Source organism: Magnolia sinica, chromosome 17 (assembly GCF_029962835.1).
Source record: "Magnolia sinica isolate HGM2019 chromosome 17, MsV1, whole genome shotgun sequence".
Taxonomy (NCBI): domain Eukaryota; kingdom Viridiplantae; phylum Streptophyta; class Magnoliopsida; order Magnoliales; family Magnoliaceae; genus Magnolia; species Magnolia sinica.
The window spans coordinates 69,948,808-69,976,415 of record NC_080589.1 but is presented as its reverse complement, the minus strand read 5'-3'; the positions used below and the strand labels follow the sequence as shown (position 1 = coordinate 69,976,415).

General features: G+C 39.9%; 1 protein-coding gene across 1 annotated transcript; it reads left to right on the top strand.

Moving 5' to 3' along the window:
* On the top strand, positions 1 to 26,758 carry LOC131231191 (subtilisin-like protease SBT5.3). Its single transcript, XM_058227304.1, has 3 exons — positions 1 to 633; positions 23,316 to 24,288; positions 25,862 to 26,758. Exons 1-3 carry the CDS (start codon positions 35 to 37, stop codon positions 26,618 to 26,620), a joined length of 2,331 nt encoding a protein of 776 aa, XP_058083287.1. The 5' UTR covers positions 1 to 34; the 3' UTR covers positions 26,621 to 26,758.
* The last annotated feature ends 850 nt before the right edge of the window (positions 26,759 to 27,608 follow it).

The following is a 27,608-nucleotide window of genomic DNA, read 5'->3' as shown; positions in this document are numbered from 1 at the left end:
TACCACGTCAAGCCCGTTATAAGAAGGCACAGTGATGAGAGAGAGATTCAAGAAAGCAGCAGCAGCAGCAATGGTGGCTACAAAGCTCTTTCTTTTCCCTCTTGTGATATTTGTTTCTTCTTTCATCCAAACACCCATATTTGCTAGCAATAAGAAATCTTATGTGGTGTATTTTGGAGCCCATTCTCATGGCCCCCAACCTTCTTCCATTGACTACGAACGAGTCACGAACTCCCACTACGACTTCTTGGCATCGTTTGTCGGGAGCAAAGAGAAGGCAAAAAATGCCATCTTCTACTCCTACACCAACCATGTGAACGGTTTCGCCGCGAAGTTAGAAACGGAGGAAGCTGACGAGATATCAAAGCATCCGGATGTTATATCGGTTTTCAGGAACAAGATGGCGAAGCTACACACGACTCGCTCATGGGAGTTTCTGGGGCTAGAGAAGAACGGCAAGATTCATGAAGGATCGTTATGGCAGAAGGCGAGGTTTGGCGAGGATATAATTATTGGGAATCTTGATACGGGCGTTTGGCCGGAATCAGAGAGCTTCAACGATAATGGAATGGGGCCCATTCCAAAGAGGTGGAAGGGATCATGTGATAAAAAGGGTGGAGTTCGTTGTAACAGGTAATTTTCTCTCTACCATTTTTTAACTATCCTTCCATCTTTTTTAAAATAGCATAGAGACCCAGAACGGAACTAACCACGCTCAGGGCTCACCGTGACGTATATGTCGTTATCCACGCCATCCATATGTTTTATCAAGTCGGGCATGGCCCAAAATTTGAACGGTATCCAAAGCTCAAATGGACCATACCAAAGAAAACAGTGGGCGTAATGTCCACCATTGATCTGCCGGAGGGGAATACACAAATATCAGCTTGATTCAGAACTTCTGCATTCCCAGGAAGTTTTCAACTGTACACATTCCATTGTTACATTTTCTTGTGGCGTGGTCCATTTAAGCTGTGGATATGCTTCAATTTTGTCATAAAACTCTAAAATGAGTAGAAAAACTGTATGGACGGCGTGGATAAAATACATGTATTATGGCGGCAGCCCTGTAGAATTTAATTTACTGCCTACACTCATTGCGCAATCCATGGTCGTACCATAGAGAGACTCCTGATTTTACCGTACAAAGCCTTCGCCGCTTCTTTTTTTTTTTTTTTTTCAGGTAGAACACTATGCTTTTGGACGTACACGGATTGTCTATGCCATGGCGCACACAGATATATTCACGTGACCCGTGCCGGAAGCTGTCCTTCAGTTTTGACGCGGATTAGCTACTGGCAGGTTGAGGAGCGAGACTCAACCTACTGAATTGTCGTCACCAAGTCCCGTAGGTCCCACCATAATATCAAGTCCTGTAGGTCCCACCATGATGTATGTTTTATATCCACACCGTCCATCCAATTGGAGAGAACATTTTATGGCCTGCGCCAATGATTGAGTCAGATATAAGCTCGAGTGGACCCCACCACAAAAAACAGGGGAGAGAGTGATGCCTACCGTTGAAACCTTCCTGAAGTCAACCGTGATTTTATTTGAGATCCAACATATTCATGAGTTAACACAAACATTAAAGAAGGGAAGACACAAATATCAGCTTGATCGAATACTTTCATGTCCCAAAGAAGTTTTTAACGGTGGGTGTCACTCTTTCCACTCTTTTCTGTGGTGGGGTCCACTCGAGATTTTTATCTGACTCGTTCTTTGGCCCAGGCCATAAAATGATCTCTCCAAATGGATGGACGGTGTGGATACAAATGATATGTTATGTTGGGACTCACGGAACTTGGTGACGTTTAGAAAACATACATTGCGGTGGGACTCAAGGAACTTGGTGACGTTTAGCAAGTCTCGCTACTCAACCTGTCTGTAGCTGATCCGCTAGAAATTGAACACTGTTAAGTGCTACCTTTTACCCGGCGTCTTTTCAAAAACGCTTCCAAGCTTTATTTTCCCAAAGTAAATAATTCCGTCCGGACACACTATCTGCTGATGACAATATCCTTCGTTCACAACCTATAGCTACGGAGTATAACCGTAGCCATAGCTATTGAAGCCATTATCACTACATGGGTATTTTCATCTGCAAATAGTGTATCCGTACAGAATGGTTTACTCTGGGAAAGTAAAGTTTGGGAACGATTTCAAAAGACGCAAGGTAAAAGGTGGCATCTACGGTGGTCAATTTCTCCATGCCTGTCAGTTTTACGAAAACGGATTGCGATGCATAACTCATTATGCTCAGGATACTGAGTAAACTCTATTAGGTCCATCATGATTTATGTATTTTATCCACTCTGTCCATCGATTTAACCAGATTATTTTAGGGCTTGAGCTAATAAATGAAGAATTTACAATGTTCAAATGGACCACACCACAGGAAATAGTTGAATTAGACGTCTACAGTTGAAAATTTCTCAGGGGCCACAAAAGTTTTAGATCAAGCTTATATTTGTTATTTCCCTTCATCCATGTCTTTATGATCTTATGAACAGGTTGATGACTAATAAACAACACCGTGGGGGCTTAGAAAGGTTTCAACGGTGGAAATCATTATATCCCCACTATTTCCTCTAGCATGGTCCACTTGATCCTTTGATATGCTTCAATTTTGAGCTCAACCCCTTAAATTAGATGAAAAAATGGATGGGCGGCATCAATAGACTACATACATTCAAGGTGGGCCCAACTGATTTTACTCAGTAAGATAAGAGCGTCAGTACGCAATCTGATTTCCAGTTTTGTAAGAAGATGGTACAATGGGAATTAAAAAACAGGCAGACACGAAACTTAGGTCTGCCAAAACCAACCGAAATGGTAGGAACAGTTGAAACCTTCCCGTAGCTGACCATTATATTTTAATGTCATCCAAGCCGTTCACAAGGTTATTACCACTGATAAATTGTAGGCATAAATATAAACCGGATGCGGATTTCCTGCGAAAGCCTTTCGCAGGAAGTTTCTGCGCTAAAAACCCAAGTGGGGCCCACTATCATGTTTGTGAAAAATCTTCCCCATCCATCCGTTTTGTGAGTTCATTTTAGGACATGTTGCCAAAAATGAACCGTATCTAAAGCTCAAGTGAGCCGAAAACTTGATAATTAGACGTCCATAGTTGAAATATTTGTGGGGCCAAAGAAGTTTTGATTCATGCTAATATTTTTGTTTTCAGTTCATCCTAATAGGAATGATGTTATTAACGTTATGGATGGCATTTAAACATAACTGTTGAACCTAGGAAGGTTTTAATGGTAGGAATTTCCCTAATCACATTTTCCTTTAGTACGGCTCACTTGAGCTTTGGATATGGTTCATTGTGTGCAACATGTCTTAAAATGAACTCGCAAAACTGATGGACGGGGAGGATTTCTCACAAACATGACAGTGGGCCCCACCTGGGTTCCCAGCGTAGGAACTTCCTGGGAAAGGCTTTCGCAGGAAATCCGTGTCCATATAAACCTAACATAAAAGTTCTGCATGTTGGCAGCTCGGATTGTTTTAATTACGTGGGCTTGCCAAAATTGATATAATGGCTCAATCTTAACTGTTCAACTTTGACCCACGAACATAAATAAGCAGAAACATCTAATCTGAACATATATGACTAGATTTTGAGAAGGTCGATCACTCAGTCATTTGTAGAATTTGATAATGATGAGGCGATTATCAAAGTGTGAAGTTCTTCCTCTGGAGATAGATTACTTTATGCCTTTAACATATATATATATATATATATATATATATATATATATATTACTTTCAAAATGCCAGTGCAAATCAAACAAATAAAAAATCTCAATCACTAGGTGCAAATGCAAGAATGTCTCTCAAAAGAACTGATTAATATTGGATATAGAACAAATCTAGCGTATGAACGTATATATACTTGGCTTACAACTAAAGATTATATTAAGAATGACTACTCTTTAATTACTGCTACTTTTAAGATAAGTTGAGATAAAGTAAATTGGTAGATTTGTTTATTTGGTATGATTTGTGTGAGATGATGTTGCTCTCTTAATTTCCTCTCCCGTTTATAGATCTGTGCTACATGATTATTCTTCTAGATATTTTTATTATTACTCTACTTGTTATGGTAGCTGAAAAGATTATCTAAATCCTTCTCTTTACAATTTCTCTTTTGTAATTATTTCTCTTATGAATGCCTCTCAACTACTTACTTTACTTTTTTCAACTAAGGTTTTATTTTGATTACCCTTGGTGGCCTTTTATATCTTAATCAACTCAACCACGTTTCTTGTATATTGGTCGTAACATTCTGTCAACCACCTATTGATGTGTAGAATTAGACTTCTGTTAGCTGTAAGCTTACAAAAAGTACTCCAAATCTTTGAAAATCTTTTTATCCACTTCTTATTTCTTACGCAATACTATAATCCTAACAAAGTTTCCAATGGTTGGCATTTATGTCGGGGGATCGCGTAAGCACACAGAGATGAATCTAGGAGAGTAATCCAATAGCACCTAGTAAGAATGAAAATAATACAGTGATTTTAACTTGGAAAAAACCTTGTGGGAAAAAAACATGGCACAAAGCGACAGATATCACTATGAAAGCAGAAATTACAAAGTATGGAGTTTACCCAATTCGAATAACCTCAAATCTCACCCTTGCTACTCCTTTTGAAACCCTTAGACAATTTAGGAACCCTAGAATACTCTCTCAATCCCGTTTACATCCATATTTATAAGCTAAGAAGGAATCTCAAACGAAATCGAAAACAAATCTCGCAAAATCGTAACTCTGCGTATTCTACGCCAATCGGTTCGATATGGCATTGAACACATTTCGATATCATCGAAACTTATCATTCGATGGCATCGAAGCACCATAGATGACATCGAAAGGATGCCCTGTTAGTCCAGCGACCAACTAGAGAAAATCCAGAAAATCTTGATGGGATCAAGCACTGTTCGATGCCATCAAAGGTGACATCGAACATTCTATCGATTGCATCGACAGGCTCTATATTTGATTCGTTTTAAGATATCAAATATAACAATCTCCACCATGTCTTCAATCATCGAATGTAACATTTCAAATTTTCACGGCCAGAGTATGTACTCGTGCCCGAGGAAATCGGGTGTTAATAATGTACAACTGGATGCTCTGAAATCGCACCTTTTTTTTTTTTCATTTGTTTACATCCAGATACATTCATGAAGATAGCATTCACAAGAATAAAATCAACTATATTAATTATATATCATCAGAGTAAAAGGAATAATCAAGGCCTTCCCAGTGGAAGCTTATTACATTCATTGAGTTTGTAGTGAAAGTATAAATCTAATTAAATAATATAGCTTCGAATTCTTTCACTGTAGTCTTCTACAGGAAGCGGGTTCTCTAAGTCTTCAATCTATATATCACCTGTATAGTCTGTACGATTAGGAGAGGGTTAATGCCCTACTTATAGTGAAGGTTATCCTTCAAGATTAACAATAATTCAAGAGATTCATAACAGGTAAAGTAAGGGTCTGATACGTCCCGTGCTCTACTAACACAAGGGTATTAGAATGAGCAAACAACCTACATGAGATGTATGCCTAGCAAAGTATGTGGGGCTTATCATAAGTAGTAATCATCACAATGTGGAATACAATTTATAGATAACCGGCTCGACCCGCACTCTCACTATACTGATATTCGCCGGCATGGCCAACGCTGCCATGGATTTACGAGAACTCCTCGGAGCGCACAACATATAGGCTGGGTGATTTACGTTACATGACTTGTTCATGAAGCGATTATTTGCGACATCCAATCCCGGGGTGATGTGATACTGTTGCGACTTACATATATCAATTTGTGCACCATTACTTGAAGGCTCAACGACTTCCTTGCCCCAAGAGGGTCTTTACCCAGAGTGCATTACATCCATGATAGAATATTTGAATCACTAGTTGTGATATATCTTACACATCACTTGCACTTACAGAGATAAATTGAAACATAAAGAATATAACTGAATCAGAATCATGAAGAATATCAACTGAATTATGGAGGTTCTGGAATAACAAGACACATGCTCAATCCGTAAAGATAAACGGCACGAGGCCAACTTAATAAAAAGAAGAGTGACAATGGTCAACTCAACAAAAGTGGCAATGGCCAACGTAATAACAAGAAGAGTGACAAGGGCCAGCTCAAATAAAGAGACGAGTGGCAGGGCCAACTCAATAAATTTGATAAGGCAAGGCAAGGCTTGTATCCATGGCCTCACATAAATTCAAAGAAATCCCTTATATTTGATATCATGTCGTAAACCCAATGGGTCAATAATAGTAATGATAATAACTGAATCAATTGATAGGATAATTCCCAAAAACATATAACAAGAGAGGCAAGATGATTCACATCATGAGATGTATGAAACATGCAAGATAATTCACATCATTAAAGGTAAGAAAGGTAAGATAATTCTCATCATTAAAAGTATGAAAATGCAACATAATTCACATCTTTAAAAGCATAAAAAGGCAGGAGAAATATAATAACTTAAATTAGTGTAAGCTTAAAGGATAAAACTCTCACCTATTAATTTCGGTCCCTTCCTAACGTTGTTAGATCTTTGACCTCGTGCTTCAAATCTAGTACAGGTAGGATTTACTTACGTTAGGTTATAGTACTATTCTGCCTGATGAGTTTTTATGATTTAGGCTGAGATCGGAGTGAATAATTGGGATAGATCAGGGTAGGTGTAGGTATGTTTTGGTTCACCTCTAATCACCATCCGGTCATGCTTGGTTTCAATCGATCACTTGAACAATCTTAAGTTCTTAAGAACTGTTAGAATTCTAGGATTAGTACCTTTGATCTTTATGGGGTTTGGAATGCGGCTGATTCTTCTGGCGGTCCAGAAATCTACGGTTGATGTCTTGGGCGAACTGTGGCTGCAACAACGGTTTGGCTAGACCTCTCGATCTCCCTCCTTTCTTCTTTCCGTGCCTGACTCGCACGTTGTTGTTTCGAGTGGCATCGGCCCCTCTCTTTCACTCTCTCTCACGTCTTTCCTTGCTTCTCTTTCCCTCATCCTTTGTCGGATGGAGGTCCTCTTTTATAGGTTGTCTAACCCGACAATTCTCTTGCGTGTCCTTTGTAGCGAGAGGAACGACGTAGCTCTTACGCAGCCGTAAATGGAGAGAAAGTTTACACAGCTTTCTCGTCTGCGCAATGCAAAGGGAAGGAGTGGCCAACGATCCTGTCTTTGATCTGTCGATCCCTACCCTCCAACGTGATGGGGATAATCTCATACTTGAATGCCCCAAATCTGCATTATTTTGATCACCGTTTCAGGACCAGAACTGTCCCCGCCATTCAGTGGTTGTTCGAGGAAGGTGGCCCAATCTTTAATGGCAACCTTGACTGTGGCCCTTCTCTGCTCAATCAGTCCCTCTTGGACGGTCCAAGATCATCATCCGATGCTCCTGGCCCACCTTTCAGTGATTAGACCGCACTGTATCTTGCGGATGTGATTCCAGCACATACAGAATTATAGGAGGAGGCGGTGGAATACCGCGTATGCGTGGGATTCGGTGATCTTGGGTGGCGTCGGAATCTCCACATCAATGGTTTGGACGGTCCGGATCGAGATCAGGTTCGACCTCCTGTCGTGGAAAGTTTCGTAACCCATCCCGGATTGCTTCCTAATTTTGGGTTTCTCGTTCTTGCATAGTCAGCCGCGAATGGATTCGTGCCTACTTGGAGAGTTTTTTTAGCTAGGAACAATCAGGGTAGTTCGAACCGATCCCATATTCAAGATGGATGGTTCCGATCATCAAGGTGGTCCCTTATGGTAGGCCCCACAAGTGTTGCAAACGGACGCCAATCCGTTTCTCTGCGAACGTGGGAGGAGTTTCCTTCCTATTAGGATTCTGTCGGGTCAGCTGTTTTGACCGGGGCTTTTAATTCAGTGTACTGCCGTTGCACGTACACTTTGTGCACATGCATCATAGGTAGGACCCACATAGATGTATTGGATGAATCTACATCGTCCATTCATTTCTCCATCTAATTTAAGGGGTTGAGCCCAATATTGAAGCATATTCACGTATCAGGTGGGCCCAATTTAATTATTAATAGTTGATCTGTCCATTGGGTCAATTTTACGACGATACAAGGGTTTTTTTTTTTGTACGGTTAATTTATGATATAAAAGTATGGTGTAAAGTTTCGCATTAAATGGACAATGAGAACCACATGATTTAGAATCCAGTGGCCTAGGCTAATGGCGCTTTCGTATTGTTGCTGATACGTGGGTTTTGTAAAATCTAATGGTTCCATATGGTTTTAGGCCCGTTTCTAAGCAATTCTTACATAAGAATGTATATCTAAATTGTTATAGACAGGGAGTTATTTGTTAATTTCCTTTAAGGGAAGCCACGTACGTTAGATCACATGATGGAGAGTCTTACCTTGAAGTCTACAGTTAAATGGTTTGATCTATGAATGGAGATCATCCCCAACGGTTAGGTTAGCGTCAGGCCAAGGATGTAAGGCTAGATTAAATAGATTGGTATTGTACCCATGTATATAATAGGTTAAGTCTTAAGGTAACGCTCGAGAACTTTCAATACTCGATATTGAAAAGTTCGGGGCATTACATCAAACATATAGCTTCTTGTCCTCTTTACTTATCTATGCCTTACACAATAGCTCCATTATCGTTTCTCGTGCACACTCTATCCTCCTTTTACGTCATTGCCAAGCCTAAAGAAGTTGTATAGAGCTTGAACTTCGTCGTAAGAACAACCTTGGTGAGAATGTTCACCGGATTCACGCTTGTGTGAATATTATCTAGAGTTACGCTTCCTTCCTCAAGTACCTTCATACCCTGCTCGTTCATGTGTCCCAGACGAGCATGCCATATACGTGCAGACATGGAATCCACAACAGCTGCTACCGCTCCACCTACTGAAGTGCTCCCTTAATTTATTTAGGGTTCCCCCTAATAAGAGGTAAACCTAAGAAAGTCCATTTTTAGCCCATGTTAGACAAAATTCTATACAAAATCTCAGGGTGGAAAGGATGATTTTTAAACCAAGCTGGTAAAGCCATTCTCATCAAACATGTGTTAAGAAGCATCCCGATTCACACATTAAGAGCAATAGATTTACCAAAAGGGACCTTAAAGAAAATTGAAAAAGGAATGGAAGATTTTTTCTGGGGATGGACTGAAGGCAAGATAAATCAGCACTAGATTAAATGGGAGAAAAAGTAGTGGCTCTTAAAGAAGAAGGTGGTCTGGGAGTTAAATCTCTCAAGGATGTTATGACAACTTTTAGAATGAAAATGGCATGGACGTCCAACAACAATCATAGGAATAGTCTATGGGCCACATTCATGAGAGCCGAATATAGGGTGGAAGCTCATTCTACAGGTGATCCCATCAGAGTGTCTGCCTCTCAGTGTTGGAAAGAAATCTTAAATCAGACTGATCTGGTGGAAGCTAACTCGCGGTCGTTGATGGGTGAAGGAAACAACAACCTTTGGACCACCAATTGGATGTGACTCGGTCCCCTCAAACACTAGCTCACAAGGCAGATGCCCCGATGCCTCCACCAAAGGAAAATCAATGAGGTGCTTGGGACTAACGTATTCCTTTCATGTACTGCATTATCCATCATTATCCCGTCAAGCATTCGAAAACACATAAAGGAGGGGGGAATTAGAACCCAAAGAGGCAAGGACCGCATCATTTGGACAGGGGAACCATTAGGCAAATTCTCGATTAAATCGGCATGGAAGATGGTTCGCTCGGTAAGATACAAAAGGCATTGGGGTAAGTGGGTTTGGCAAAATAGATTATCACTGAAGATCTCCATCTTCATCTGAAAAATCCTAAATAAAGCAGTCCTGGTAGACATCAACGTTAAAAGAAAGGGAGCAATTCTTGCCTCATGTTGTACATTCTATGAAGGCGCAGATAGCTGCCAAGAGGAGTCTCTGGATCACCTATTTACAAATGGAGTTTTCGCAACATTCAAAGCTCAATTGGAGCTACTGTGAACGGTAGTAGTTGGGCAAGCGTCAGTTAGAGCTACTGGCTTGACCGCATTCAGTCCTTAAGAAAGGGTGCCCTTGTTCCCCCATATCTTCAGGGAAGCAAATGCCGCGGCGGATGTGGCTTGGCTAAATTGGCTAGTTCGTCTCAGGCCCACTCTATCTTTTCAGCAGTCGCCGACCTCCCTCGATCCGTTCAGAGCGCATTACTTCTGGATAAAACTGGGCTGGGCTCTCTCAAACGTACCCACAGGGCCTGAGGGGTATTTCAGTGTTTTGTTTGTGTTGTCTTCCTTTTTTGTAGGGCCTCTATATGATAGGCGGGCCCGAAATCTTTTTGTTGTGGCCTACCTGAAAGTCTGTATATCCATCCTTTTGTTTATAAAATTCAAGTGGCATGATGCCACCTTTCTTTTTTTTTTAAAAATGGAGTTTTCGCAACATATATTTGGTGAAAATTCTCCACCCTACTATCAGTTTCCTTCCTTGAAGTCTAATCGACAGCAAGTTGAGCCTCTCAGTGGTGAAGCTTGGCTAATGGAAACTCAAGCATCGGTATCCTCTGAGGGATAGCTCCTCAACTAATTTTCTGGTAGCTCTGGAATATTAAAAATAGGAAACGATTTGTCGAATACCAGCTGAAAGTGAACCAGTCTATAGCCAAAATTCAGAGATGGTTCTCTGTCATCATCTCCTCATTCCCGTTCCCGCCAAGCAAAAGTGTCAGTAACATCGAGGCTCTTTAAGACTTGGGCATCCAATCAAATCAAGGTAGAATCAAACCCCTGTGCATTATCAAATGGAAAAGGCCAGCAGTGGGATGAGTGAAATTGAATGTAGACAGGTCCTCTAAGGGAAACCCGGGCCACTCAGGAAGTGGGGGAGTGTGCCGAAACAATAAAAGTGAATTGATATTTGCTTTCTCGAGAGGTTATGGCATCAGAATGAACTTCCAAGCTGAAGTAAAAGCAATGCTAGATGGGTTGAATCTTTGCTTGGAGAAAGGATTTAATTTAATTGAAGTAGAAAGTTACTTAGAAGTAGCTGTGACTATTTGTTCAAACACAAGACCTAGCCCATGAAACATCTTCTACTGGAAGAGGAGGATAGAGAAAAAAAAAACTAGGGGAAAGTCACCATTTCAATTCACCATGTAATGAGGGAAGCAAACAGAGTGGTTGATGGGCTAGCACATATGGGTAGTGAAAACCAATTGGACAAGGACTTTGAGCAGCTTGAGGACCTCCCGTTTATGATCAAAGGGGAGCTCCTTCTTAACCGAGTGGACCTAGGTATAGTCAGAGAATCAAAATGAGGATTTGTTTAGATTTAATCTACGATATGATAGGCTGCCTCTTCAAACTTTTTGCATTGGATGTCCAGCTCGAAATTATATGTCTTCTATAAAGTAGCATTTAGATTAATGAAACAAATGCTTCTTAAAAAAAATCAAATTTATTTTTACCCGAGTACTTCTCAATATCATACTTGGGATTTTCCATTGATACTTCCTTCAGATTCAAGCTTGTGCCCCAAATTTACTCTGATACTACTTGTTGGAGGACCGTAGAAGCACACAGAGATGAATCTGGGAGAGTAATCTAATAGCACCAAGCAAAAACGAAAAGAACATAACGATTTTAACATAGAAAAACCCTTGCGGAAAAAAACCACGACACAAAGCAACAAATATCACTATGAAAGCAGAAATTACAAAGTATAGAGCTTATCCGATTCGAACAACCTCGAATCTCACCCTTGTTATACCCTTTGAAACTCTTAGACGATTTAGGAATCTTAGAATATTCTCTCAAACCCGTTGACATCCATATCTATAAGCTAAGAAGGAATCTCAAACGAAATCGGAAACAAATTCTACAAAATCATCACTCTGCATATTCTGTGTCGATCGATTCGATGGCATCGAACACATTCGATGTCATCAAAACTTATCCTTGGATGACATCGAACTAGCACCCAAATTGTCTACAGATAAAACTGAAAATTTTGATTTTCTCCGATTGCATCGAGACTATTTCGATGGTGTCGAATGGCCATCAATGACATCGAAAGGATGCCCTGTTAGTCCAATGACCAACTAGAGAAAATTCGACAAATCTCGATGGGATTGAGCATTGTTTGATGCCATCAAAGCTAACATCGAATAATCTATCAATTGCATCGACATGCTCTGTATTTGACTCGATTTAAGACATCAAATATAACATTTTAATCCTTATTGTTTCGTGTTGTATATATGACCTACCTAAGTTTTTGATCTTTTTGAGTTTTAGATTCATGTCTTACTGTAGTCTTTAAAAACTGATGGACTGAGTGGATTAGTCACAGACATCTTTATGATCCCGCAACTTCTGACAACAAGGGCTCAAGAATATTTTTGTGCCCGGGCACAGGCAATCCACTTCTCAAAAAGACATGTTAAATCATTGAGATTCCTTTATCTTACATTATTTTTTTTTTAAATAATAATATAGTCCAAGTGGTGTGAAACCTTTCTTTTGGGCGTGTTAAAATCATTGAAATTCCTTCATCCACATTACTATTTTTAAAAGAAAAAGTAATTGAGTCAAAGTATTGCTAGACGTGAGTAATGTTCTTATGAGGTCCAACACCCCCAATAGGTTCATCTAATCATGATATACATAGAAATCAATGTGCAATCTAATAATAAGTAGACAACATATATATTTATTTGACACATGGTCCGCTCAAAGACAAATACCACCCTCAGGTAATCATTATGCTTTCCATTTTCAATCAAAGACCGCCTAGGGATATGGCTGAAAGTCGGGCGGGTTGGGTCGGGTTGGTGCTTAACCCTAGCCCAACCCAAGGTTCCTATACCTCAACCCAACCCAACCTCGGGTTGGGAATTCTCAATCCAAGCCCAACCCAAGCGGGTGCGGTCGGGTTGGCCGGGTTGGTCGGTTAGATATATGCTAATATTTTCATTATTACATTAGTCTATTATATTTTCAATACAAGTTTTATTTTTTATACCTATAATTTTATTAATTATATATGTAGTTATTTACTATAAAGAACATTTTTTTTCTAAGCAAACAAGCTAAAAATAGGACAACTACTTTAAAAGTCATATTGTGTATCAAGCAATCTATTTGGGAGAGAGAAATCCTGTGTATCTTGTTAGCTTAAGTTATCGGAAATGACGTGGACCAATGAAACCCGGTGGCCTTGGAATTTCCTGTGCGTTCAACACAGACATCCACACTCAATTATAATTAATTTATAAGAAACTTATATATTGATTGGGTTCGGGTTGGGTTGGGCAACTCGAGACCTCAACTCGAGCCCAACCCAAGTTTTATCGGGTTGGTGATTATATGGCCCAAGCCCGAGACCAAACCCAATACATCCTGCCCAAGCCCAACCCAATGTCAGGTAGATCACGGGTTGGTCGGGTTGAACTTGCCCAACTTTCAGCGCTACCCAGGGATATGGATCAGGCATTACCCCTCCCGTCCCGAACTTGGCACATGTTAGGACTTTGAATGGCCACCATAATGTATGAGTTTTATCCACACCATTTATCCATTTTATCATATAATTTTAGGCTATAAGTCAAATAAATGAGGCAGATCCGAGGCTGAAGTGACCCACGAAGTGGGGATTAAATGCTTTACTGTTGAAAATTTATTGGGGACATACTGTTTTGGATCAAGCTGATACTTGTGTTTTACCTTCATCCAGGCCCACATGGCCTTATGAACAGGTTGGATCACAAATAAATGTTGTGATTGGCCTAGGAAGGTTTCTATCTGGGCATCATTATAATGATGATTCCCATAGTGTGGTCCACTTGATCCTTGTATCTTCCTCATTTTCGGGTTTGGCCTGAATTGATATGGTAAAATAGATTGTCGGTGTGAATAAAACCCATTCGTCATGGTGACCCAGGCCCAGTGACGCAAGGGAGGACGTGTTGAGGTTGAGCACCATCTTCTTCAGATGGATAACTGTTGTGAATTCACGGAACTTCTTTGGACTCCTCACAGAGATACCTCGAGTCCACGAGGAAAAGAAGGGAATAGAAAATAATTTCTAGAAATTCATAAATTAATTGATGATTCAAATAAACAAGATTACAACCCTTTAAATAGGGATTTTTTTTTTCTTTAAATAGGGATATTAGTTGTAGAAAAAGTTTCAGAATTAAACTACAACTAAAACTCTTAGAAATTGTGACTTACTATTTCTAGACGGTCGTGATTCCTACAAGTGCACATGGTTTTCAGCTAAAAATAGTAAGTGTCCTATTTGGCCGAACCATGATGTTCCCTAATTTTTCTAAGAACTTTTTATGTTGGACACAACTCCTAAAGCCCAATGTATGAAGAGTTACAATCAAACTATAACTTATTAAAAATAGTAAAAATGAAAATAAACAAGGAATTCAACTGTCAATCTAATGGAATCTCACAAATTCGGCATAAGTAACCTGGCGTAGCTAGGTTGGATGGCAAAACTAGCTCGTCCTACTCTAAAATCATATATGGTACATTCGATAACTCATTCCAGTTTGTGAGATACGTCCATTTTAACTTTTGACAGTTTGGATCACTGTCGTCTCCGATCGGGCCATATCTGGTCCATCTTGGCCATGAAATAATCTACGACCTGCTCTACACCACCCAGTTGATGTCCAGCTTAGGACAAGTGAGGGTTGTACCCAAGCCTTGTCTTTTCAGTAGGCATTTGGTTGCACCTTTAGAGTAGGTGCCACTTAATTGGCCATGTCAATCAACAAGATCCAGGCCCAAGGCCTTCCCACAACAAGGCCCAAGTTTGGTAAAAAAGAGAGGAGAGGCTTGGGTTCAGTTGGGGTTTGGAGATTTGGGTAAAGACTTAATGGCCATTGTTAAAAATGTTGATAAACCCAACGGAGGCTTTCTAGAAAAAAAAAAATGATATTGCCCTCAATTCAATCAATCAAATTCACTCGTTCCATCAAAGGTCTGGATTGAAAGTACGTGTGTAGTTGAGCGGCATGTCAGAGTTTGCTCAACTTAAAGTTATTGGCTAAGTTGGTCGGTTCCTTTACGTCAAGACGAACAAATTGGAAATTGAAACGAATCCCAAGGTCCTCTCAATCACCAACTGATTTAGAAGTGTGCACCGTACTTAGGCAATTTGAAAAAAGGAAGAGGTTACCCTCTACAAATGAGCTCTTTTTGCCTTATATGGTCGATCACTAAATCAACCAGTTTTAACGACTTGTCATCCCACCACTACTTTAACGTCACATTTCTCAATCATAATAGAAGATTCACACATAAAAAAGAGGATAAAGACTAGCCTTAACATCATCAATCTTTATTAATATACTGGCCTTGTTACAATCGTTGTACCATGCACTCTTAACATTAAAGTGGAAAAAAGAAAGAAGAAGAAGAAGAAGATGAATACCTGAAGCACCTATTGGAATAGGCGATCAAGGCTAATGATCAGTAGAATATACTTGATGTATGAACAACTTAATCAGAGGTCAAATGGACATGAGGATCTAGCAACTTAAGGTTGCAGATATTTAATATACTTCTATGATAAGCGTACTACAGCGGGAGCTAATAGTTAGTACCAAACTAAGCTAGAAAAATTAAAATAGATATGAAGGTAAACTAGAGATATAGATAAATATATTTGGCATTGGAACTCAAACTCTTCTTTAGATCTTCATTTTATAACTTTCCTGAGGCAGTGGTAGCTTCTTGCTGGTCTTTAAAACCCTTGTTTCGGGTATGTAATTTTTCTTAGCAAATCCTGAGAATCTTAATCAAGAAGGCCTTTGAAACGTTAGTGGTGGCTGAATCTTAGATTTTCACTCTTACATATAGGTGTTCCACTATAAGACTCTAGTTTGATTAAGAGAGCATCTTTGCTTAATCAGGGTCATTTACAATATTAGCTTGATGTAGATTACACGGACCTTAATATACCAATTTTTTTTTTCAATGATGATATAGGTTATTGGTGGTCACACCTTTTGGTAGCTGGACCTATTATAAAGGAAAGATGACTGTAAGTAACAAATGGAAGCAATAAAGAAAATAAGCATACATAAAATACAACATATTTACCTGAGCTGCTTATGTCCACAAATGAATTCCTATTGAAATTAGTACCTTCGCGAGTGAATTATAGCCCTAAAGCTCTCTAACACCCATAACCCTTTATCAACCCTTTTAGAGAATATTTACATCTATGCATTTATGGAAAAAAAAAAAAAAAAAAAAAACTCAAAATACCTAACTCTTTGAATGAGGTTTAAAAACAACGGTGACGCAGGGATGAACGTGATGAGAATAACTACTCCGAATCCACGGAGCTTCTCTAGACTCCTCACAGAGACTTCTCGAATCCACGAGGAAGGAAAGCAGAAAATAGAAATAAATTCTAATAAATTCGAAATTGATTAATTCATAATTGATAATTTCCTAATGTGTCTCCTTACACCATTAATATAGAAAAAATAAACTAAAATTCATAATTACCAAAAATAGCAAAATTCTAACTCTAATAAAAATCATAATTCTAATAAAACTCTTCTAAGGCCTAATTTCTAAAAATAAAAATTGCAAATAAACTTTCTCTAAAAGAATCCTAGTATAACTAAAAGTTGTTTCTAAAAGGAAAGAAAATCTAAAACTCTAAAAAATATTAAAAAAAATCAGAATTACTAAAAATAGTAAAATTTTCCTAAAAATTCATTTTTGAGCTGAAAGCCCACGTTTTCTGACGAAACGGACAGATGCGACCCACTTTGTGGGTCGATTTATCTCGGATGGCCCATTTCAATAAAGATTGATAGGTTGTGCACCCCGTAACGATACCCGGATCAAAAGTTATGATCAATTTACAGTCCATCTTCTTTTGGCCCAACCATGCTAGGAACGTATCTGTGACACGTTCTACATCAGACCCCTCCACTTGAAAAAAACTCATCCTCGAGTTACGTAAGAGACTTGACATATGAGTCTGAGATAACTTTTGACGCTAATGTTCATTAGCCATTTTTTGTACTTGGCATTAAGCTCTTGACACAATACATATACTCATGCTTTCCTTGACTTGACTAATATTGATCAGTTCCTTCACATTTGTCTTCAAAATTTCATTTTTTTTTTATAATGTGAGCAATTAGGCGGACTTGCCCCTGAGACGGGATCAACGTGATTTTGTATATCTCGTAAGGGAGGCAATTTATTGGGGCGTTCATCGAGCATAATCTTTTTGAACTCCTGCAACATTGGCTTCAAATCTTCTGGGATATTCACAGGCTCCATATATTCTTTCTTTTCAACTAATGAATATATGTCTTGTTTCCTCAGATTATTTAACAAAAGCCTTTTCAGTTGTGAGAGATTGTTCCTTAACTTTGGAAATCTTGGGTTGGTTCTCCCTTCCCATAGGGCCGAGGATAATCTTTTTACCATCTTTAATAAAGATAAATAAGTTATCCCGATCCCTATGTGTAACATTAATATTATTTTGTTAGAGTTGACCAAGTAACATGTGGCAAACTTCCATGCCGACCACGTCACACATTACTTCATCCTTATAATATTTACCAATGGAAAAAGATATACGACATCGTTCAGTTACCTCTGTTTTATTGACCTTATTGATCCATCTAATCGTGTATGGAAATGGGTGTCTTTCTGTTTTCAATTGTAGCTTTTCCACCATTATTTTTGACATGAAATTTTCATCGTTCCTGACATCGATGATCACATTGTAGACTTTTTTGTATGCAGTGCATCTTGTTTGAAAGATATTGTCTCGCTGTAATTATATTTCTACCTTTGGCATATATAATGGCTTCCTCATAATCGAAGTGGTGGCTTGTGATTTACCATTATCTGATGGTGCTTTGTAGAAATTGGGGTTGTGTTGTACAATGGTCACAGGCGGTTGAGCATCACTTTGAGATCGGGGTGAAATTAGCGCATCCGCAATACGGTTGAGGGTTTCCTGCAGCCCTTGCTTGGTCAACTGATTCTCCCGGTGGAAAGCTTCCATTCTTTCCAAAAGATAACGAATCTTTGGATCATCGTCCACAGGATTTTGATTCATACTTTCATTATTTGCCATCGGCCCGAGGGGAAACCTTGCTTTGATGCCAATTGACTTATGGATGAACGTGATGAGGATAACTACTCCGAATCCACGGAGCTTCTCTGGACTCCTCACAGAGACTTCTCGAATCCACGAGGAAAGAAAGCAGAAAATTGAAATAAATTCTAATAAATTCGAAATTGATTAATTCATAATTGATAATTTCCTAATGTGTCTCCTTACACCATTAATATAGAAAAAAATAAACTAAAATTCGTAATTACCAAAAATAACAAAATTCTAACTCTAATAAAAATCATAATTTTAATAAAACCCTTCTAAGGCCTAATTTCTAAAAATAAAAATTATAAATAAACTTTCTTTAAAAGAGTCCTAGTATAACTAAAAGTTATTTCTAAAAGGAAAGAAAATCTAAAACTTTAAAAAATATTAAAAAAATCGGAATTACTAAAAATAGTAAAATTTTCCTAAAAATCCATTTTTGAGCTAAAAGCGCGCGTTTTCTGACGAAACGGACAGATGCGACCCACTTTGTGGGTCGGTTTACCTCGGATGGCCAGTTTCAGTAAAGATTGATATGTTGTGCGTCCCATAACGATACCCGGATCAAAAGTTATGGTCAATTTACGGTTTATCTTCTTTTGGCAGATCCGAGGCTGAAGTGACCCACGAAGTAAATGCTTTACTGTTGAAAATTTCTTGGAGACATACTGTTTTGGATCAAGTTGATACTTGTATTTTGCCTTCATCTAGGCCCACAGGTTGGATCGATAATAAATGTTGTGATTGGCCTTGGAAGGTTTCTATCTGGGCATCATTATAATGATGATTCACATAGTGTGGTCCACTTGATCCTTGTATCTTTCTCATTTTTTGGGTTTGGCCTGAATTGATATGGTAAAATAGATTGACCGTGTGAATAGAACCCATTCGTCATGGTGACCTAGGCCCAGTGACGCAAGGGAGGACGTGTTTGAGGTTGAGCAAAATCTCTCTTCAGATGGATAACTGTTGTGAATTCACGGAACTTCTTTGGACTCCTCACAGAGATACCTCGAGAGTACACACACTCCATGTTAGCCGCCCCCCCGGATAGGGATCGATACCAAGACCTCAAGTGTTGAAACAAGGTATCTCCACTCAGTCTGCCAATTGAGCTATGGATATGGGTGTGGTTGAGCACCATCTTCTTCAGATGGATAACTGTTGTGAATTCACGAAACTTCTTTGGACTTCTCACAGAGATACCTCGAGTCCACGAGGAAAAGAAGAGAATAGAAAATAATTTCTAGAAATTCATAAATTGATTGATGATTCAAATAAACGAGATTACAACCCTTTAAATAGGGATATTAGTCGTAGAAAAAGTTTCAGAATTAAACTACAGCTAAAACTCTTAGAAATTGTGTCTTACTATAAATAGTAAACTTACTATTTCTAGATTGTCGTGATTCCTACTAGTGCGCATGGTTTTCGGCTAAAAATAGTAAGTGTCCTATTTGGCTGAACCATGATGTTCCCTAATTTTTCTAAGAACTTTCCATGTTGGACACAACTCCTAAAGCCCAATGTATGAAGAGTTACAATCAAACTAAAACTTACTAAAAATTGTAAAAACGAAAATAAACAGGGAATTCGACTGTCAATCTAATGGAATCTCACAAATTCGGCATAAGTAACCCAGCGTAGCTAGGTTGGATGGCTAAACTTGCTCGTCCTACCCTAAAAACATATATGGTACATTCGATAACTCATTCCAGTTTGCGGGATACGTCCGTTTTAAGTTCTAATAGTTTGGATCACTGTCGTCTTCGATCGAGCCTTTTCTGGTCCATCTTGTCCATGAAATAATCTACAACCTGCTCTACACCACCCAGTTGATGTCCAGCTTAGGACAAGTGAGGGTTGTACCCAAGCCTTGTCTTTTCAGTAGGCATTTTGGTTGCACCTTTAGAGTAGGTGTCACTTAATTGGCCATGTCAACCAACAAGATCTAGGCCCAAGGCCTTCCCACAACAAGGCCCAAGTTTGGTAAACCCCAGGAGAAAAAAGACCTGAGGAAACCTATCATATCTCTATACATCGGGGAAAGCGAAGACCTAAACGAACCTTCTACAAGGAAAAGACCGACGGGCGAAACAAGGAACTTACTAATTCAGTCTAATCGTACCTAAACCTGTCTTATCCAGGAAAAGCATACCCTGTATCCGAGCAGGGAGGTCCAAGAAGTACTACAAATCCGAGATTGAGAGGAGCTCCCCTCGCGGGCAAGTGCATCAGCCGGAGCGTTTCCTTCATGGTAGATATGGGAAAATTCTACTCAGCCTCCTCTTCTCAAAGAGAAGATTCTTCTAATCCAAAATATCCAACTCCAGCCCGCTTGGATAATGCCGTTCAGAAAATTTACTATATGAAGCGAGTCAGATTCAACGATGATCTGCTTGTGGCCCCTAGCCAGGCAGGCTTTGAGACCGTCATACACAGCCCGGAGCTCTGCATACATGTTTGAAGCTACGCCATAGCCTGAGGAAAAGGCAAACAAGAAATGGCCTCTTTCATCTCGGCATATTCCCCCTCCCCTTGCAGCGCCCGAATTGAATTTTGCAGATCCGTCAGCATTTACTTTAACCCAACTCCAGCACGGTCTGATCCATTTGATCACGTCAGTAGGAAAGGAGGAAGGCCTGGACAGAGTGGGACTCACCCTTCTTGCTAACGTCGCTCTGTTCTACATCACTCCCCTGACGGGAATCGGAAGCTTCTAAGGACTGGTCAAGGATTGCCGAGAAAACGATGTCCACCAGTGAACACGTTCCATCAGCGCAGTTAAGGAGGTTGGTTTCCCTTCAAACTTAGCTGAATTTCTCACCTTCCAGAGTTCCCAAAGGAGAAAAGCTAGAGCCAGATTGTGGTCAAGAGACGGGAACCTGTTGGTAAACAGGGCGCTCCACCATTGCTGTAGCCTGGCAGGAACTGAGGTGGTAGGACAGACGGTGATCTCGAAATTCACGCCCAACTGCTGCCAAGCCTGTGTGGCCATGTCACTATGTAGGAACAAATGGGGAAGGGACTCCACTGACGATCCCCCCGGTAAGCTACGACGGCAGCATTCACATCTGGAAGCAAAACTGATACCTCGGCGCTGAATCGCCGCATCCACCGGAAGGGCATTGTTAAGGACTCTCCAAAGGAAGATCGAAATTCTCGGAGGAATACGGGCATGCCACACCCAATCTGCCCAGTCCTTTTTATCAGAGGAGGTTCTGCTAGCTCTCCATGCCGAACCGACCATGAAATTCCCTGACGGCGTGAATGGCCAAACCAAGAGAGGAGAGGCTTGGGTTCAGTTGGGGCTTGGAGATTTGGGTAAGACTTAATGCCCGTTGTTAAAATTGTTGATAAACCCAACTGAGGCTTTCTAGAAAAAAAAAATGATATGGCCCTCAATTCAATCAAGCAAATTCACTCGTTCGATCAAAGGTCTGGATTGAAAGTACATGTGTAGTTGAGTGGCGTGTCAGAGTTTGCTCAACTTAAAAGTTATTGGCTAAGTTGGTCGGTTCCTTTACGTCAAGACGAACAAATTGGAAATTGAAACGAATCCCAAGGTCCTCTCAATCACCAACTGATTTAGAAGTGTGCACCATACTTAGGTGATTTGAAAAAAGGAAGAGGTTACCCTCTACAAATGAGCTCTTTTTGCCTTATATGGTCGATCACTAAATCAACCAGTTTTAACGACTTGTCATCCCATCACTGCTTTAACATCACATTTCTCAATCATAATAGAAGATTCACACATAAAAAGAGGATAAAGACTAGCCTTAACATCATCAATTTTTATTAATATACTAGACTTGTTACAATCGTTGTACCATGCACTCTTAACATTAAAGCGAAAAGAAGAAGAAGAAGAAGAAGAATACCTGATGCACCTATTGGAATAGGCGATCAAGGCTAATGATCAGTAGAATATAGTTGATGTACAAACAACTTAATCAGAGGTTAGATGGACATGGGGATCTAGCAACTTAAGGTTGCAGATATTTAATATACTCCTATGATAAGTGTACTACCGTGGGAGCTAATAATTAGTACCAAACTAAGCTAGAAAAATTAAAATAGATATGAAGGTAAACTAGACATATAGATAAATGTATTTGGCATGGGAACTTGAACTCTTCTTTAGATCTTCATTTTATAACTTTCTTAAGGCAGTGGAAGCCTCTCGCTAGTCTTTAAAATTCTTTTGGACTCTTCGTATGGGTGTTTCAGGTATGTAATTTTTCTTAGCAAATCCGGAGAATCTTAATCAAGAAGGCCTTTGAAACGTTAGCGGTGGCCGAATCTTAGATTTTCACTCTTACATATAGGTGTTCCACTATAAGACTCTAGTTTGATTAAGAGAGTATCTTCGCTTAATCAGGGTCATTTACAATATTAGCTTGATGTAGATTACACGGACCTTAATATACTAAAATTTTTAATTTCCTGACATAAACAACAATTGTGACCTTTTTTTCAATGATGATATAGGTTATAGGTCCCACCTTTTGGTAGGTGGACCTATTATAAAGGAAAGATGACTGTAAGTAACAAATGGAAGCAATAAAGAAAATAAGCGTACACAAAATACAACATATTTACCTGACGTGCTTATGTCCACAAATGAATTCCTGTTGAAATCAGTACCTTCTCAAGTGAATTATAGCCCTAAAACTCTCTAACACCCATAACCCTTAATCAACCCTTACAGAGAATATTTACATCCATGCATTAAAAAAATAAAAAAAATAAAAAAAATCCTACTCTTTGAATGAGGTTTAAAAACAACGGCAATTGTAATGGGCAGGACTGCACGTTATCATTTTAAATTTTAATTACATGATGTATAGTTCTCATGCAGATTATTTTCCCCCAACCATGTCATATACCAAGAATATTCTATCCATAGAATAAGTGGACCACACTGTTATTTTCAGATGGTACTTAAATAAGGCGCATCTACTCATTGGGGTTGCCACAAGAGTACAGTGTCATGTCCATCGATATTGAGATTGTGTCCTGCACGTGTGATACGTTTGTCAAAAAAGGATGTATCTTAAATTATGATACAACTACTGTATCTAATCATTCTGACTAATGGATTCACCAGGAAGCTGATCGGAGTCAGATACTTTAAGGAAGGGTACGAGGCCGAACATGGCCCAATCAACATCACACTCTCCGCACGTGACACCGATGGCCATGGGACCCACACTCTCTCAACGGCTGGCGGTCGCTCCGTTCCCGTAGCAAATTTCCTCGGTTATGGCAACGGTACAGCAAAAGGCGGATCACCCAATGCCCGTGTGGCCGCATACAAAGTCTGCTGGGACGACTGCTATCCTGCGGATCTCCTCGCAGGCTTTGAAGCAGCGATCAGCGATGGCGTAGATGTGTTATCCATCTCCGCTGGTGAGTCAGACGTCGATGAATACTTTCAAAGTGCCATCGCTATTGGATCCTTCTTTTCTGTCATAAAAGGTATCACCGTCATCTGCTCGGCTGGGAACTTGGGTCCCAAGAGTGGTACGGTTGAAAATGTAGCCCCTTGGATCATAACTGTGGGGGCCAGTACAATGGACAGGGAATTCCCATCATACGTCCAGCTTGGTAATAACAAGCGCATCAAGGGACAGAGCCTCTCACAAACAGCCCTTCCACCCAACAAATCATATCCATTGATCATATCCAGTGATTCTAAATCTACCAAATCAACGGCTCACAATGCCAGCCTCTGTCTACCAGGTTCACTCAATCCTAAAAAGGTAACAGGAAAGATTGTTGCCTGTCAAGTTGGATCGATCAGTAGTGCGAAAAAGGGCGATGTAGTGAAAAGGGCAGGAGGTGTCGGTGCCATCGTTATGCATGTGCCCATTACCGATGCCTTGGCATGGCCTCATCTCCTCCCAGCTACTGATATCGCCTGGAATGGCACTCTTGCATTACTGTCCTACATTCGATCCACTCCATCACCGACAGCTTACATCACCCGGCCTACAACAAGGCTCCAAACCAAGCCCGCTCCCACTATGGCTGCATTCTCATCACGGGGGCCTAATCGAATCACGCCGGAGATCCTCAAGGTAAGTACTAAAGTGCTATGAATGTGGTCGAGTTTCTTAGATACTCAGTTCAAAATGTCACCAAATCGGGTCAACTTGGCCTACTTTCAAGTCATCCCAATGAGATTTAGAACTATGGGCTCGATTAGTTGAAAATCACGTTTGGACAAATGAACAAAAAAAAAAAAAACAATTCCCCTCACTTTCACCATTCATCATATAGGGCCAACTTTCATGTCGTATACCATTCATTGCGTGGCACCATCTTTAATTAATGTGGGTCGTCCATAATGCAGGGCCCACCTTGAATCTAGAGCATTCATCACTAGGGGTAACCTTTAATGCTTACCATCAATTATTTAGGGCGCACCTTTGATGTTGGTCATCATGTGGGGGCCCACCATAAATGTTATTGTCCATCAGGTGAATCCAACTTCAATATTCACCACCATCATGTGGTGTGGGCCCCACCTCGAGACATCAATCATGCAAGGCCCGCCTTGAATATAGGCCACTCATCATTAAGGCCCACCTTTGATGTGGATCATCCTTAATGTGTGGGACTCACCATTGTTAATTGCCCATCACTTGGAGACCACGCCTTTGATATGGATTACCCATCATGTGGACCCACCCTCAATGTCTGGTGCCATCATGCAGGGCCTGCCTTGGATATGAGCCATTCATCATTAGGGGCCAACCTTTGATGTGGACCGTCCATCATGTGGGGCCACCTCAACTTAGGATATCCATCATGTGGGGCCAGCTTCAATGTCCATTGCCCAACATGTGGAGCTCACTGTTGACGTTGAATGTCCATCCCGTTGGCCCCACCTTCAATGTGTTCAGTTCATCAGTCCATCATGTGGATGATATGCACTGTTAGAGTAGTGGATTATGTTTCAAATTAAATAGTTGGAAGAGAGATGGGACAATTGTAAACACATTTCCTCTGGTTTTGATGGTTCCACCTGCATCCCTTTCACTTTGGATTCATTGCAACTTTCCCTACACAATCTATAAACATCATCTCTGAGAAATTAGCCATTTTACCCCTATCTCATTGATATCTAATTATAGGCATGTGGACCTACCGTATTGTGTATACGTTATCTAACTCAAAAGAGAGACCCCAAAAATCAGGCTGATCTGACCATCAAGCATCACACTAATTAAAATATAGACATTTTTGGCAATTGAATTTTTATCAAGGGGAGTCAAGGTGGAGGGGCTGGAAACATTTATACCCACAAGCAGATGAAATAAACACCTACTTAAAGCAAGATACTTTTGTCATTGGGTGGAGATTTCTCTAATGTCCCTAATAGAGGAGAGTGTTTACAAATACTTCAAAAAATAATGGCACACGAAAGAAAGAAAAATTGAAATCGACCATAATTTCTTGTCATCTTTTTAAAAAATAAAATAAAATTTATTATATATATATATATATATATATATATATATATATATATATATATATATATATATATATATATATATATATAATTTTATTTTATACAGTGTAAACCGTTAATTTGCCATTCCATGCATTAATGTTCTTCTTTTTTTTCTTTTTTTTCCCTTCCTATAGCCGGATATTACTGCACCAGGAGTGGATGTCCTTGCAGCTTATACCCAATACACTGGGCCCAGCCATCTCCCTTCCGATCCACGCCGAGTTCTCTTCAATGCAATATCTGGAACGTCCATGTCATGCCCTCATATTGCTGGCATTGTCGGCCTTCTCAAGGCAGTCCACCCCAAATGGAGCCCATCTGCGATCAAATCGGCAATCATAACCACTGCACGAACAAAAGACAATATAGGAGTGCCCATGGGAAACTCTACTTTATATAAGGCTACCCCTTTTAGCTATGGTGCAGGACACGTGAATCCTAACCGTGTGGTGGACCCTGGCTTAGTCTACGATCTAACCATTAAGGACTACTCAAATTTCTTATGCGCCGTGGGATACAACGTGACTGTATTTGAGGGTTTCACCGGTGAACCCTACCCATGCAATCGGAACTCCTTCAATCTCTTGAACTTCAATTACCCTTCAATAACTGTCCCGCATCTCTCTGGCCTCACCTCTATAAGTAGGACCGTCAAGAATGTGGGCCACCCAAGTACCTACAAAGCCAGGATCCTTGCACCACCAGGAATTTCTGTATCAGTCAAGCCCATGAGCTTGAAATTTGAGAAGATCGGTGAAGAGAAGACATTTAAGGTTAGCCTACTGGCCAAGGAAGGTGGTGTGGCTGGTGATTATGTGTTTGGGAAGCTGATATGGTCAGATGGTAAGCACTACGTGAGAAGCCCTATAGCGGTAAAGGTCGCAAAAGCCTAAAAAGGGTTGAATTTGCTTAATGGCTTTGGATCGTGGCTTTTGGTCTTGTACAAGTTCATGTCTAGCATGAATTACTAAGTTAAGGTAGAAATTATCATATCTATATTTAAGTATTTAAATAAAGGGTCGTTTGACAAATTTTTATATTCTTTTTTACAGAAAGGTGGGAGCACACACATGCAGATTTGTTAAACCAAAAATGATATTACATTCATTTTAGGCACCTTTACAAAGAGAAAACAAGTCTCACCTAATGTATACTGACCCTGTACAGCACAAAAACTATACAAACAAAACATCACATGACATATTTGGTATCCAGCTAGTTCACTATAACATAGCTTTCCCAAATCCTAGCAGCACCCATAGACAGAGAAGCACCTAACATCTCCTAGTTATTTCCCCTACCATATAAATAGATAAAAGAATGGCAGCTGCCTTAGCTTTTAGGGCACTCAACCAACAACTGGGAAAAGGCAACTCAATTCTGAATGCCAACCTCAATATTCCTGTATTTAACTACTAAAGGTCTCCTATCAAAAGAACCTCCTTGTTGAAACTGGTGCCTATCCCTGTACATGAGCAAGGGAGTTCAATCGATCAAATCCCTAACTCAATCAATCAAGAAATCCTATTTTTGTATAGTTTACTCTTTTGACAATTTAGGCAATGTTCGATTGATCGAACATAGGAGCTTCATCGAACGAGGATTGATCAAGTGAAGTTGATTGACCGATCATTAGATTGACGACACCTGCTATTCTGCATAATTGCACGATTAGTTTTCTATTCTAGCTGTTATGCTATATATAGGTGTAATTATGGGATTAGGAAATTGTAATTAGGGTTAAAGCGTTTCTAGGATTTGTAGAGGAGAAAACAAATATTTTCTGAATTTTATGTGCATCCATCTCTTGTACTTTTCATTTTTATAGTGATTGTTGTCACTTTGTACCGTGGTTTTTTTTCTTGCGAGAGTTTTCCACGT